The sequence below is a fragment of the Bufo bufo genome, chromosome 1, assembly GCF_905171765.1.
Source record: "Bufo bufo chromosome 1, aBufBuf1.1, whole genome shotgun sequence".
NCBI classification, from domain to species: domain Eukaryota; kingdom Metazoa; phylum Chordata; class Amphibia; order Anura; family Bufonidae; genus Bufo; species Bufo bufo.
In genome coordinates, this window is record NC_053389.1 from 175616486 (window position 1) to 175632492 (window position 16007).

The window sequence follows — 16007 nt, forward strand, 5'->3', positions numbered from 1 at the left end:
ATTGAAACGCGGGATCCCTGTGGGTCAATATTTAAGACTCAGGCGTAATTGTTCGGAACCCCGGGAATTCACACGACAGGCAGACGAGCTCAGACAGCGCTTTCTGGCACGGGGTTATCCGGACAATACACTGAGAAAGGCCTATCAAAGGGCCCGGCAGGAGACACGTACCACACTCCTACACCCCACGGGCGGTCCCACAATCGGTCCACAACAAAATAAGTTACGTATCATCGGCACCTTTGATTCGGCGGCCAGACAGATTAAGGAGATCCTAGCACGCAATTGGGATACTCTCCTGATGGACCCAGATCTGACTACTGTGGTAAGCCCGTATCCATCAGTGACTTTCAGGAGAGGTACCAATTTGAGGGATCAATTTGTGCATAGTCACTACAACCCTCCACAAAAAAGGACGTGGCTGGATCAACCGGTGAACGGATGTTTCAAGTGCGGTAGATGCAGTTTTTGTAAGTACGTCACTCAGGGCAAAGTTGTTGCAGTGGGCCCTGCGGATCCCGACCACCGTATACGGCATTTCATAAACTGCCGCACGGCAGGGGTGGTCTACCTCCTCACCTGCGAGTGCGGCACTAGATATGTCGGCAAAACCCGTAGGGAGCTACGGGTACGCATGGGTGAGCATCTGGGTGACATCCGCAACAATAGGGACACCCCAGTAGCAAAACACATCCATGCGGCCCACGACGGGCGTTCATCAGGGATCAGGTTTGTGGGACTGGAGGTAATAAGGAAGCCACCACGCGGAGGGGACTGGGACAAAAGGATTCTCCAGAGGGAGTGTTGGTGGATTTTCAGGTTGAAAACCACCAACCCCCTTGGTCTCAATGACCAATTACAATTTGGTTGCTTCTTGTGACTGGTCCTCGATACATATACACCCCCCTACCCAGCACCAGTATATGTTGCACCGCTTGGCACCTTTCCATGTAACAGGGGCCACCTGGTCTGTTGATCATGGATCGTGCCATATATCACTATATTGCCAATGGCACGACTCTATCATTAGACACATATGTCCCCCTATAACCTTAATACTTGCAATGTTACATGGTCTTGATGCCTCCTTGTGACCTATCACATCTAGGTCTATGCTCATGTCATTTGCATCTTGCAGACTCTCATATGTGACCTTTATGACCCAGCTGTTAATACCCTTAACGGCTTATATGTTTTATTGTTCTTTATTGTCATTTGCCTCATTTGGCAGTCACACCCCGCCTGGGTCTAAGGGGGCTGCCTGCCAATTAATGCCCCTCCTTAAGGTCCCATGCTGTCGGTGACTTCACTGTCACCCACACGATCATAGGCGAAATAGTAGGAGTTGGCTGTATCTATCAAGCCACTCCCCCCACCGCCGCTAGCTTTACCTTACAGCCGATGCCGCGCCCCGCTCTGATGACGCTTCCGGGCTATGACGCCCACTATCGCGTCACTGTAGCTGCACGGCAGCCGGACTGTCTCTCTGGACGACCGCGCATGCGTTGGGATAGAGGCGGACCGTCGCGTCATCTGACACACACATAGTCACATGACGCCGGCCGCACTCCACACGCAGGCGCATTGCCAGCTTACCTCTTCCATTTAAACCGTTTTGGCGCTCATAGCAACGCTGACAGACGCCGATACACAGGCGGCAAGTCTCCTTGCACTGCCGCCTCCTATGGTATTCGCCACACGCGCTCCATACGGAAAATTGTAAGTAAATCCAGCATATTTATGCCATTTTTTGTGTAGGTTGTAAGGCACAGGCCTTGAGCGGATCACCTCTTCTGCTTTAGGTATCTGGGCTGATCCGGACCTTATTAGTCGTATCAGGTCTGCGCAACCCTCAGGGTTATCCCTGCTCATCCTTCCCTCCAACCTAGATCATATACTGGACTGGGAGCGCTGTTCTCTAGGCATATGTGACACGCGCCCCATACGTATAACTGTAAGTAAATCAACAAACTATACGATAAATCTACCATGATTGCTGTTAGGCTGGTACATGAATAGATTTTTCTTCGTTGTTTTGCCTTTTACAGGTACCTGGGCTTAATTTGACCATACAGGTCTATTCCGGCCTGTGCAACCAACAGGCCTGCGCCCATACCCCCCTTTTTTCCTCTGGTCTAGATATTTGATCATATGGGGGTAGGAGAGTAGATTACAACCTCCACTCATGATCCCTGTCCCCTGAAGAGTTAGGGGGTCTCACTTTTAATAAAGTGGAGGTATCTTGATATATTCCCATAAATAACGAAACGCGTAGGGACTCCAACACACATATATCCTCTACACCTTTTATTTTACTCCACCCTGTTAGCTCTCAAACATCACCTGGACCATCCACATCGTCCTTTCAGGGCTATTTAGGGCGACTTAATAGGGCTAGGTTCCGGACGTGGCCACCCCTTGCGGGGACAGGACCTCGTGTTAGACTGATACTACAGGGACATACAGGCCAAGCAGGGCATCAACAGGGACAGTATTTCCCTGAGCCCCTTGGAACCCAAGTATCACCCACCGGAAGGACTCTCTTCAGAAACACGAGAGGCTCCTCCACTTCCTGTGCTCTGGACCATACCCGTCCCGACTGGCATAACGGTAAGACCTACCCCTCATTTTGCCTCAGGGCATAACTTGGGTCTACGGTATTCACCAAGACCTAATTTCTGTGTTTACTGTTGGTCAGCTCTGTTGAGTGACCTACCTTTTGGGGACTCACTCACGTGGGCCCCACTCTGTTGTCTGTCTTGTTTGTTTGGTAGGGGCTTGTCTTCCCCATTAGGGATCTTAATTAATTCTAATAAACCTTAGTTTTTTATTACGTTACTGCCCCTTATTCTTTTGCACATTCTCTGTTACAGAGCAGTACATCCCGGGAAAGTGCTCTCGCACTATCTCCCCTTAGGGACCACCCTCTATTTCTTTAGATGAGTGATCTGACAGCCTCTTTTGGTTTCACTTGTCTGTGTGTTGCTGGTATGTCCACACCTCCTGTTCAGGTGTGGATCATGTGACCTTCACCTCCCCCTATTTAGTCTGACTTTACCCATCACTCCTTGCTCTGGATAGCTTCATTTGGTTTTTGGAAGAGCTGGAGTGTGGTTCGTGGTGAAGTCCTGTTCGTTCATCATCCATCAGCCTCAGAAGTTAAGTGTTCCGCTTGTTGCGTTTTGTATCCCCCCCCCCCCCACCTTTGTTGATTACTAGGCCTCAACGAGACGCTGGTTCCTTCACCAGGGAAGGAGCGGGTTGTCTCTGCCCTGTCATTAATATTAGGGCGTCTGAGGGCCACCAGGGTTTTCTAGGTTCCTGTGTATGGGCATCTCTACCATCGAGAGGTGCCCATACGGATAGGAGTTAGGGCCAGGAGCAGGGTTTTATAGGTGGTGACCCTTTTCCTTCCCTAGCAGTGAGGCCTAGTGTCTTTTCCCTTCCTTCTTGTTGTCTTTTGGTGTTCTCCCCTACTACATCCGTGACACATGCCTATGAGAGATGCTTTATTGCACCCCACTGCTCACACAGTTTGATTTGTGGTGTTGTGGAAGTATTAGCTTTGACCTATCTTTACCTGTATAGGGAATGTTAACTCCCAGTTAAAACCAGATAGGAACACATGTCCTTTTTTCTAATCTGTTTTTATTTTCAGATTGCAGATTTTTTTTATTCTACTTCCTTGACATGATTATGGGGGTGGCCATCTTGCATTTACAAAGTATTACGAAATTTGCTTTACAGCAGACCCATGGGCACAGTGGTCTGGCGGGGACCTTATTACCTTCCATGGGGGCGTTTTCTAGGGATGCTCTGTGACCTGTGCAGAGGTCATTGTACATGGGAAGAATACATGCACTTTAGGAAACTTTGATCTTGCTTAACTCATAAACAAGTGCATAGAGATACATATAGGGATGCTCTATAAAGAGCTTATACAGAGCAAGGGGCCCATACACTCTTCTTGCACTTGGGCCCTCTGCTGTCAGTGTCCATTCTTAGCCAAAAGGAAGGGGTAGTAAAACAAAAGCAGAATGGGGAAAGGAAACATGAAGTCTAATGATAGGTGGGTATTGGAGGTCCATGACAGGAGGAGGGTTTACTAACGGGGGGTTTACTACTAAAGTAAATGAGGATAGCATACACCGATGGGGTCTAATTGCCCACAAATTCTTAGAATTAGGCCTCATGCACACAACAGTATCCTTTTTAAGGTCCGCAAATCGTGTATCTGCAAAATACAGATGCTGTCTGTGTTGCATCTGCATTTTTTGCAGACCCATTGACTTCAATGGGTCCGTGGTCCACATTTTGCGGACAAGTAGAGGACAAGTATAGGACAGATTATCTTTGTGCTTTCCGCATCTGTATGTCCATTCCACAAAAGGATACATTATGTATGCAAAATGACAATGAACCCATTGAAAACAATGGGTCTGCAAATAAAATGCGGACAGCACACGGACCTTAACTGTAATATGGGGGTCTGTGATTTGCAGACTGCAAAATAGATACAGTCATGTGCATGAAGACTTAAAGGGGTTATCCAATCCCTATAATGACCCCCAGATCGCCCCTGCCCCTCCTCTCAAGCATACCTACCTGCTCTCTGGCACGCACGTTCCTCTGGATCCCTGCATGGCCGCCACTGCACCTCCCCGTCGTGCGGATCAAAACATCCAGCAACAGGGGGGTTGGGAGACTGGGTGTAGCCAATAGCAGGCCATGACGGTGACCAGCCTCCCTAGCATTAGTTAAAAACTGTGACCACTTTGCTGACTTTCCCATATTGGTGAACCACCTCAAGCAGTGATGGCTGTTTGGACACTTTCTTTGTGTCTAGAGGGTCCAGGTATCAGAGACCAGTGGGGACCCAAAGCACATCAGAAAGGAAGCAGCGGGGGATTGGTGGAGGTCAGTATAACTTTCATCTCCGAGCTGAAATAAAAAAGACTGGCCAGACAACCCCTTTAAATTATGGAGGTACACGTTTAAAAGTTTGAGCATTTTCCTAAAAGGATGAATGTAATTTTAATGAACGTAAAAGTAAAACAGTATAAGCCTTCTTGGATCTCTATACTGTAGCTATGGTAGTGTCCAAACATATCCTACAACTTTAACTTGTGGTTTTAAAGTAACTTTACATGTCTGCAGTGTCAGCCTCTTTTCCTGAGTGGCCTTAAAATGGTTAAGAAGGACGAGGTTAGACAGCTGTGTGCTTGGCCACAAATTGTCATGGTCTCTTGAGCTTCCATTGTGCCAAGTCTCTAAAACTGCCAATGTCAGACAGCCAAGGGGACTTTGTACATATGGACCTAATTAAGCATTCACTTTCTAGATTACTATTATTTCAATCATTTTATAATTGATTTAATTCAGTTTAACCAATGTAATTATAACAAATCAAGTATTTAGATAGCTTAGGGAATAGCTTTGCGTGTTTTGTTTTTTGTTTTTTTTCATTTTTCAAGTAGGGATTATGGGTTCTTGTATGTGATTACATATAAATAGGCATTCTTGGCATCCTGCAATAGCATAGCTAAACATTTAAAAAATGGTAAAGAAATTCATCTTTAATACATGGCTGAATTTACCAACGTTGGACTAGGTAGGCACAAGCATTATGGGCCTTATAAGTGTAGTTATAAATGTGTGGAAGGTGATCCAGAGAGGTCACGTGCACATCACTCCTTTTTCTCTATGCTATATCTGACATTTGTTTCTACAGAGCTAGAGGTTTCTTTGAGGTTTAAAGGGAAACCTGTCATGCTGAACATGGTGTCTGAGCTGAAGGCAGCATGTTACAGAGCAGGAGGAGCTGAGCAGATTGATGTATAGATTTATAAGAAAATATTCAGTATTTTATACATATAAATTCCTGCTTATTCTGGCCTTTGAAGACCAGGAGGCGGTCCTATCAGTGATTGACAGCCTTCCCTCTATGGCTGTGTATACAGAGATGGCTGTCAGTCACTGATAGGACCGCCTCCTGGACTTCAAAGCCCAGAATGGTTCTTATAGGTTTGAGATTATCTGCGAGATATTGCTACGGCTATTGTCAGTATACGGTACGAGTATACCGACAAGGCACATATGCATGTCTTAAAAGCAGATATGTATCCAGAAAGGGATAACGAAGCCGCAGCAGACTTTCTGTTGACAGCCTTCCCTCTATGGCTGTGTATACAGAGATGGCTGTCAGTCACTGATAGTACAGCCTCCTGGACTTCAAAGCCCAGAATGAGCAGGAATTTAAATGACTAAATTACAAGTTAACGAAAATACGGATGAACAGCACTCCTTAGTGATGATGCTGCGGGTGCTCGTCTCCAGGAGGGATGGTAAAAAGCCCCCTAAGAAAACAACTGATGGATGTCAAGAAAAATAAAAAATATGGAGACAGCACATCCAAAAGGTGGAATTTTATTCCAGATGTAATGTTTCGGCTGAGTGATAGCCTTTTTCAAGCAAAAAAAGGCTTGAAAGGCCGGGTTTGCGGATCCGCAATTTGCGGACCGCAAAACACACAACGGTGAGGCCTTACATGGGGAATCGTGGATCTTCATTTTTAAGATTGTTGGGGTACATGCAGTTTTACCCTCAGTGGTCACTTATCCCCTATCAAGTGAGACCCACCCTTCATGTATGTAGATGCCCACTTTTACACAGGACTTCTCACCTCTCATGTCTGTTATAGTAACTATTTACGTTCCCCGTGTATTAGTAATTCTGGAGCATCTTTTTATATAACTCTATGTTGTGCCGTTTACGTTTGAGAATAAAGGTACAGCTGGGTGTTACCAGCTGACGGTCTGTCCTTGTACAGTCTAACACTGGGAGCGCTAATTGGACAGTTTCATACTGTGCACGGACACGGCCCCAACTGGTAATAGGTTTTACCTTTATTTATAAACTTTGAGCAAGACCAGGCGGATTCGTTATGCGACCCATAGACTTCTATTATGACGGAATGCAAAATGGAATGCCTCTAAAGGCATTCTGTCATACAATTCCGTTATGGCCCGTGGTAATGGAATCTATATCAGAATTGTAATAAAACCCGAATGCTAAACACAAGTTCGCTTATCCCTAGTGAAAGGTTCTCTTCAATTTAATTGTAATTATCAGTTCGATCTAATAGATTATCTGTACAGATGAGTGAATCGCTCAAAATTAAAGTTCACTTCAACCACATCGGACAAGCTGCTCCCTCTCTTCCTACTCTCTCCAAAATTCGCCTGAATAGAATCACCAACCCAAAAAATGGGATTCAGATACAACTTGAATTTTTGCAAAATTAAACTCAAATTTGATTAATTTAGAATCAATTTTCTCATCTCTGTGACTCAACTGAATTGTTGTGGCCCATCGTTGTGTCAGCAACAGGCCTACCTGCAGATTTCAGATACTTTGCTGGGCCATTCCAACTCTGCACTCACAGAGTCATGTACTGTAGATTCACAGCATTTTCATCACTGATATTAGTGCAGACATCGTGTACCCCTCAGGCTAATCAATGTTCACTTTCATCAACCAAAAAGTCAATGACTGAAGTAAAGAATAAGGAACTTGCAAAACACTAAAACCTTGTCCCATAATAGGTAATGTATGTAATTAGGGATAGAAAAGTTCACCAGGACATTTTAATGTACTTCATTTTGCAAGGTTCATCATGGGACCATATACGTAAAAAATAAAATAAAAAAATAAATAGGAATACAAAACATTCCTCACACCATGGTTACTCCATTTTCTATAATAGTCAACTAGTACAACCTGAGCAAGAAGAACACCCAACATGTCAGGCAAATTGCTGAAAATAAGGCCTCATGCACACGACCATATCAGTTTTGCAGTCTGCAAGTCACGGATCTGCCAAATATGGATGTGGTCTGTGTGCATCCACTTATGGACCCGCTGATTTCAATCAGATGATCCATGTGCTTTCCGCATCCCTATGTCCTGTTCTGCAAAAAAGATAGAACATGTTCTAAACGTGGTCGCAAAATGCAGACCATGAGCCCACTGAAGTGAGTGGGTCCACATAAAATGTGGATGCAACACAGACAGTATCTGTATTTTGCGGATCCACAAAACACATACTGTTGTGTGCAGGAGGGCTTATGGTCGCACAAACGTGAACAGGTAAAGCATTAAAGGAGGCCTTAAAGCACTGGGTGTCCATTGCATCACTCACTGGTTAGTATCTTACTAGTTGCCCATCAGATGTACATATAAGAACCATGCTTTACGCTACTACAGTATTTGTTGGGGAATTTGGTATAAAAATACATCTCCTTTATAAGTTATATCCAAGAAGAAATGAATGTTGAGTGCTGAATGCACATCGGATCTTTACGCACTTCCCCGAGCCTTTCCAACCCGTGGGTTTTAGATTTATGGGTAGGGGGCACATTCTTTACAGCTGGGAGCTTCATGCACGGGGGTGCGATGCGGTGACATCTTCATGCCTGCCTATATCAAGCCACAGACCAGAAGAGGCCTGCAGCCTGGACAGCTCCATTCATCATGGTTACTTGCTTAGGTGACTATTAAGATTATTATTTTTCAGGGGGAATTTAACTGGTGAGGGCACTAAGGGGGCATTTCAACAGTGGAAATTTTACTAAGTAGGGGCACTGTGCATGGACACACAATCATTGTTTAGAGACGTAAAAAGTCTGTGTGGGGGCACTAAGGGGGCATTTTTACTGCGTAGGGTGGCACTATTACTGAAAGTATGGCACTAAAGTGGCACTATTACTGTGTTGATGCCATTAATGGAACAATTACTGTGTGAGGCACACAGGGGAGCACTATTACTGTGTTTGGCGCAGAGCATGGGCACTATATATGTGTAGGGTACAAAGGAACACTTTTAACACATCTGTTGCATCAGTTTGCCTTTTTTTGAGTAACTAGAGTGATGGAGGCAGCAGCAGGCACAAAACTGGGGGATGCAGCAGGATAGCACTTTTAAAGAGGCAGGGGAAAAGGACATTTGTGTAGAAAGTAAGGAATAGCTGGGGTTGGTGCTGGAAAAGCAAAGGTCCAAAAAGGTCTGAGCAGAAAATCGAGAGATGAGCAATGGCCAAGAAAGCCATAATGACTGCATGGGCTGGAAGCAGAAGAAAAGGGAAACGACTCCAACCAACTGTGAGACCTTGGATTTAAAGGGGTTGTCTCACTTTAGCAAATAGCATTTATTATGTAGAGAAAGTTAATACAAGCCACTTATTAATGTATTGTGATTGTCCATATTGCTTCCTTTGCTGGCTGGATTCATTTTTCCATCACATTATACACTGCTTGTTTCCATGGTTACGACCACCCTGCAATCAGTCAGTAGTGGTCATGCTTGCACACTATAGGAAAAAGCACCAGTCTATGTGTGCTCCCATAGTCCCGGCCACCAGAGAGGCTGATGCTTTTTGCTATCGTGTACAAGCAGGGCCACCACTGCTGGATTGCAGGGTGGTTGTAACCATGGAAATAAGCAGTATATAAAATGATGGAAAAATGTATTCAGCCAGCAAAGGAGGCAATATGGACAATCACAATACATTAATAAGTGGCTTGTATGAACTTTCTCTACATAATAAATGCTAAAGTGAGACAAGCCCTTTAACTGTATGGTAATCACTTATTTTGTCTGCATAGGACTGGAATCTGCCATTTTATGATGAGTGTATGGTGGCTATATTAGTCTTTATATAGTAGATTTTATTCAGTAACAGTATGGTGGTATTATTTAGACATTATGTGGTGGTAGTATGTGGAGGAAATGATGTGGAGGTATTATTTGTATAGTAGCATTACATGGTCACTGTTAACTGTATGACTCCATTAGCCACATCATCTAATCACAGTCTGTCCGGCATTTCCTAGCTGAGAACGCTTAGGATATGACCACACGGTGCGGTTGAGAACCGCGTGGCCAATTAGGCAGTTGTTGCCTTTTATTTAACCAATGAAGACCGCACTGTATAGCCGATCTTCATTATTATTTGCTGCACGGTATTGAAGGTGGCCTAATTGGCTATGCGGTTCTTGAGTACAGCTGGCTGCACCCTGAATGGCTCATGACAGCTCTCCCACCTGGTGATGTCATCACGCATATCGCAGGTCCTTTGGCAGGTCCTGTGCAGTGAAAATGAAGAAGAAGCTGCTGCAGCGCAATTAAGTGTTTTTTTTTGTGTTTTTTTTGTGGTTTTTTTAACCCCCTAAATGACCATATTGTTTTGCATTCTGTCTTAAGAATGCAATTATTTTCCGATATAACCTTTTTATAATGGAAAATAAAAAAGTAAAGTTTGGGTCCCCATTGACTTCAATGGGGTTCAGGTTCAGGGTCAAGTTTCGGGTCCCAAACCCGAACTTTGACCTGAAGTTTGGCCGAACCCAGCGAACCCAAGCTTCCACGGGTTCGCTCATCCCTACTACTGTTAATAAGGGTGCTAGGACAGGCATGGCAGACAGTAGAGGACTGTAGAGGACATGGCTCCCACTGTTTGGGTAGAAAGGATCCTGGTCTCTTCTCCAGAAGAGTAAATTAGGAGCCCTTCTTCCCATGGCCCGATCTGGCAGCTGTATCCTCTGCTCAGCCTGTTGTAGTAGGACCTAAGAGAACGGGATGGGGGGTGGGGGGGGGTGGAGAACAGGTTACAAAACTCAGTTTGGGATTTTTGGTTACACGAGATGGACTTTGTAACGTTTTCCCCCTAACCACAGTGTAGCTTAACAGATAAAGGACATTTTGGAGAACTGGAAGAAAATCCTTGTCTCTAACACATACAGAACACTGGACACAGCCAGACGTCTGTATATACTGATGGATGTGGTTTGCAATGTGTGTCTCAGAATTCAATACATTTTCTTGGTGGCCGTTATGAGCGGTCATTAAATATTACATATGCATTTACTATTGATGTCTTTCAGAGAACAAAATGTGAAGAATAGAGCGTTACTTACAGATACCACGAATGCTTCTGGATCTGATCTAGCTGCAAGACAAATAATAAGAAATTAACCTTTCACTCAACTAACTCAGAACAGCTAAACGATAAAATCACAATATACTGTATATAGTTTAGAAGCCTCTGAGATCAGGTGTCAACTGAGGGGAGACTTGTTAAGTGGTTATTCACATGACCAGATTTTTTTCCATGTGCTGTCGATTTTAAAAACACATACAAGCCAATGGGGCCATTCACATATCAGTTTTTTTTTAAAGGATCCTTGCGCCCAATTTGGAGAAATTGACTGCAGGTCCTATTCTGGTCTATTTTTGCAAATCAGGCTCATCCATTCAATGGAAGAAAACACATAACAGCTGTAGGAAGGCGCAAGGGTCCGTGGTTGACAGAAGGTATGTGTCACCGAGGTTCCTGGCCTCGGTGAAGTAAGAGACGTTATTTTCAGGTGTCAGCGGCAGCTAATGCTGATTGACACTTTGCTATTTTAGTATGGCTGTATAGCTGATCTGGGACGGCTCTTACTGGGAGTAGTCAAAGTGATGGGTGGGTGACTACTCCCCACGTTCCAGGCCAGGTCTTGACTGGCCTATTAAAAACCCAGCCAGCAGTGTCAGCAGTGTGTGGATTACTCCTCTCTGACAGTGGAGCACTGGCAGTCTCTATGTTGGGACCTGGGAGTTTGGGCCTGGATTAGGGCCTGCTACCTTGTTGGTGTGAAAGCAGGTGGATTCGGCTTTGTCCAAGGACTTCTTCTTTGCCGCATGGTGTGAACGAACACCCGAATCAGAAGGTGACTGTTTTCCTTGAAGCAGACTTTTTGTTTTGTCATTTACTTAATGTGTGAATAAACATTGAACTGTTTAATTCAAAGACTTTGTTGTTGCCTCTATACTGCGTCCGCTAACCTGCCTACCAGAGCGAATCCCCACACAGCCTATAGCCATCCACGTGCTGTTATTTACAGACATAAAAAACGGACACGGTCGTGCACATGAGCTCTAATATACAAGCAGGATGGTGTTCATACTGGAACCAGAGGACGCCTACTGGGGGAGAATTTTTTCCTGTCTTAAATTTGGATCAGTCAGGCAGAAAATGCACCAAAGTGGCTCACACTGTGAGATAGATTTACTGCATCTCGCTAGAAATGTTTGTTAGACACTTTGTTCTTGCTAGACACTTTGTTCTTTCTCATGCCCTTTAATTCTGGCACATTTAGCTTAGTAAATCTCCCCATAGTGTCCATTGCAAATAGAAGGGTGTCATCTAATGAAACATTCTGTATTACTGGGAGAGCAATGCAAGTAAATGGGTTTTCAGTTAGAAATGAACAGAAATGTAACTTTGTAATATACATGTGCTTCACCTCCTCACAAGTTGTCAAGATCTCTGCTTGCTGATACTGAAAGGAAATGTTCAATGCTTACATTCAGAGGCCAACGACCTCTCATGTTAATGTGCAAAGCTTGTTTGAAACACTTAAAATATGTCATTTGATTTTAAACAATGTTTCCATTCACTAGCAGCAAGCATAAATATTGAAGTTGGTGAAAGACAAAATATATTTACATTTCGGAATGCTACACCTGTGGTGTGAATTCTGGCAGGCTGTTCCGGCAGAGAACAACCTGCTGGAATTCACCGGATCCGACACTGCCGACGGAACGCCCCATGACCCGAGGAAAGCTTGGGGAGGGATACTCAGGGCCCCAGAGCTGTCTGCGCTGTAATCCTGCTGATACGGCAGCAGCCCGCAGTATGCTAATACATTATAAATGTGAAATAAAGTTATAACAGTAATCCCATAATGGGATGTAAAAAAAAATTTTTTTTATAAACAATGTAAGAAAATTTTAAATACTCACACACCCAACAAAAAAATAAATAAAAAAATCACCATTATTTACTACAAAATACATTTTATTGTGCACACATTAAATAAAAATAAAAATGTACACATATTAGATATCCACCTGACTGTAATAACCTGAATAATTTATTTATCAGGTTATTTAGTGTGAAATGTGAATGGCGTAAAACAAAAATGGCTTATACAGTATATAAGGACAGTTATGTCCTTATATACTGTATAGCAGCTTCCCCCTGCCTGCCCTGACTGTAGTGAGCGCTTACCGCTCGGTCAGGCATCGCTCCTGGCGGCTGCTACATTAGTCAGCCGGGAGTGCAGGGGGAAAGCAGCTCACTGACAGCGCTGGCCACGCTGGTCCGTGAGCTTACAGATAGTGCACAAGTGCTCTATATTTAATAAAAAGGGGGAATGTGTATTTAATTTTAACACGTGAGGCTCCTGTCCCCACCAGGCTGTGAGGGATCAGGCAGGAAGACGCACACAGCTCCCGCACAGTCCGTCTCTCCTATGCCGATAGAAGGCGGATGCCCCTTAGCAACGCTCATTCGAGAGAGCGCTGCTAAGGGACATTTCAGCCCCAGTTTTCTACTAAAAATAAATGTTTTGTCTAAAAAAAAAAGTATATTACAAAAATGTTCCCTGTCACTGTCCCTACTCATTAGCATGAAAAAAAATAATCATTAAATGGCAGTTACGCTTTAAAGGGGTCTGTGTATTTCTGCAACCATTTTTATTGCTCTAGTCTAGAGCATCAAACAAATAAATAAATAAATGAATGAAACCACTTTGCAAAGCTTTTTTCTAAAAAAATATTTTAATAGTTTCATAGTTTTTTTTTTGTCTACAGCTACTGTCTTGTCTGCAAAATCATCCTGCTGTTGTGTGGTACTTTCATCAACAGTAGAAGATGGAGCAGCTGATATGGAGTAAGACGTCCGTGGAACGTGGTCCGTGACATACCGGACTGGCATTGCAGGAGCGCACGGCGTCATAGCAACCATTGACGCCGTGCGCTCCTGCAATGCCAGTCCGGTATCTCACGGACCGTATTCCACGGACGTCTGCATGAGGCTTAACACATGCAGGACTGCATAATCAGACTACACAGGGGATGTTTGTAGTCTTTAACCATAGACATACATAGGTCTGATAGGAGCAGCAACAACATTTGCAAAATTATACATAGCCTTTAACCCCTTTCCGACATCCGTTGTACAGGTACGGTGGATGTCAGGTCTTTAAAGATGGCGCGTGCTCCGGAGCGGAGTGAGTGCCATAGCCGCGTAATGCCAACTGTGGACATTTAACTTCTCAGATGCAGTGGTCAACTGTGACCATGGCGTCTGAGGAGACTAAAGCCCGGAAACGTGCTTTTCCCCCACGGAGATTGTGGAAAGTGCCCTGTTCTAATAATGAGCCACATGAGCCTGTACTAGGCTTCCAAGTTTATTATTAGGGCTCATTCAGATGGCCGTATTTTTGCGGATCCGTTTTTTTGCGGATTAGATGCAGACCTATTCACTTCTATGGGGCCCTTTTCTTCCGTTCCACGGCTCACAAAACAAATGAAGCATGTCCTATACTTGTCAGTGAAAATCAGGACATGGCCCCACCCCATTGCAGTCTATGGGTCAGCAAAAAAACGGAATGCAATCCGTTTTTTTTTGCGGACATGCTGAACTGTCCGCAAACAAATGGATCCGCATTTTTGCGGACAGCATATGGCCGTCTGAATGAGCCTTTAGTCTATCCCAGTTCCAGCCAGCAGGTGGTAGCACTGAACTGGGATATATTGATTTCTGTACAGGATAATGGAACAAATTCCATTATTCTGTACAAGTTGCAATCTGATGAGTAAAAGTTGTGGTCCACTTGGGGACCTAACAAAAAGTAAAAAAGAAAGTTTTCAAAAATATAAAAAAATTCTAAAAATTCAACTCACCCCCCTTTCCCCAAAATCAAAATAAATAATTTTATAAATAACATCATGCAAAAACACCCGTACTATTAAAATATAAAAAAAGTTATCCCTGATTCGCCGTTTTTTCATCACTTTATCTCCCAATAAAATTGAATAAAAGTGATCAAAAAGTCATACACACTCCAAATGGTATTATCAAAAACGATGGATCATCCCGCAAAAAATTAGCCCCCACATATCTCCATAGACATAACTATAACAAAGTTATGAGGGTCAGAATATGTCGATGAAAAGAAGAAATATTTTTTTCAGTATTAAAACTCAGAAAAACTATACTTATAGGGTATCGCCGGATTCGAACTGACCTGAGAATGAAGAGTGCAAATCAGTTTTACTGCATAGTGAACGTTGTATAAAAAAAAATTCAAAAATAAAAAATATCGGAATTGCATTTTTGTTCCAATTCCACCCCATTTGGAATTTTTTTCCTGCTTCCCATTACATTGTCTAACATTAAAGGGAACCTGTCACCTCCCAAAACCATCCCAAGCCGGGCAGGGGATAAAACAACGTTTTCAGCACTTTTGCTGCATCTGCCTTCAGGAAGAAAGGCATCATCAGAAACACACTGAGGGCTACACGCAGGTACTGCTGGCGGCTTGTGATGTTTTTTTGGAGGTGACAGGTTCCCTTTAAATGGTGGCATTAGAAAGTACAACTTGTCCCGCAAAAAAACGAGCCCTCATACGGCTATGTGAACGGAAAAGTAAAAAAGTTATGGATCTGGGTAGGGAGGGAGTGAAAAATTGCCGCGTCAGGAAAGGGTTAAAGAGGAGCTGTCACCACTCCTGATGTGTCTGTTTTAGTAACTACTTGCATTCCCCATGCAATGACAATTCTGGAGCATCTATTCTTAGGCCTCTTTCACGCGGGCGAGATTTCTGCGCGGGTGCAATGCGTGAGGTGAACGCATTGCACCCGCACTGAATCCGGACCCATTCATTTCTATGGGGCTGTGCACATGAGCAGTGATTTTCACGCATCACTTGTGCGTTGCGTGAAAATTCACAGCATGCTCTATTTTGTGCGTTTTTCACGCAACACAGGCCCCATAGAAGTGAATGGGGCTGCGTGAAAATTGCAAGCATCCGCAAGCAAGTGCGTATGCGGTGCGATTTTCACGCACAGTTGCTAGGAGACGATTGGGATGGAGACCCGATCATTATTATTTTCCCTT

The 16007-nt window shown here is 44.0% G+C and overlaps 1 protein-coding gene across 1 annotated transcript in view; it reads right to left on the bottom strand.

Annotated features, from left to right (window-relative positions):
• Positions 1 to 16007, bottom strand: part of BRSK1 (BR serine/threonine kinase 1) — a 394396-nt gene that overhangs the window by 66759 nt on the left and 311630 nt on the right. Inside the window, exon 9 of the mRNA XM_040432325.1 lies at positions 10975 to 11006. Coding sequence (XP_040288259.1) covers positions 10975 to 11006 — 32 coding nt within the window. The remainder of the gene's footprint in view (positions 1 to 10974; positions 11007 to 16007) is intronic.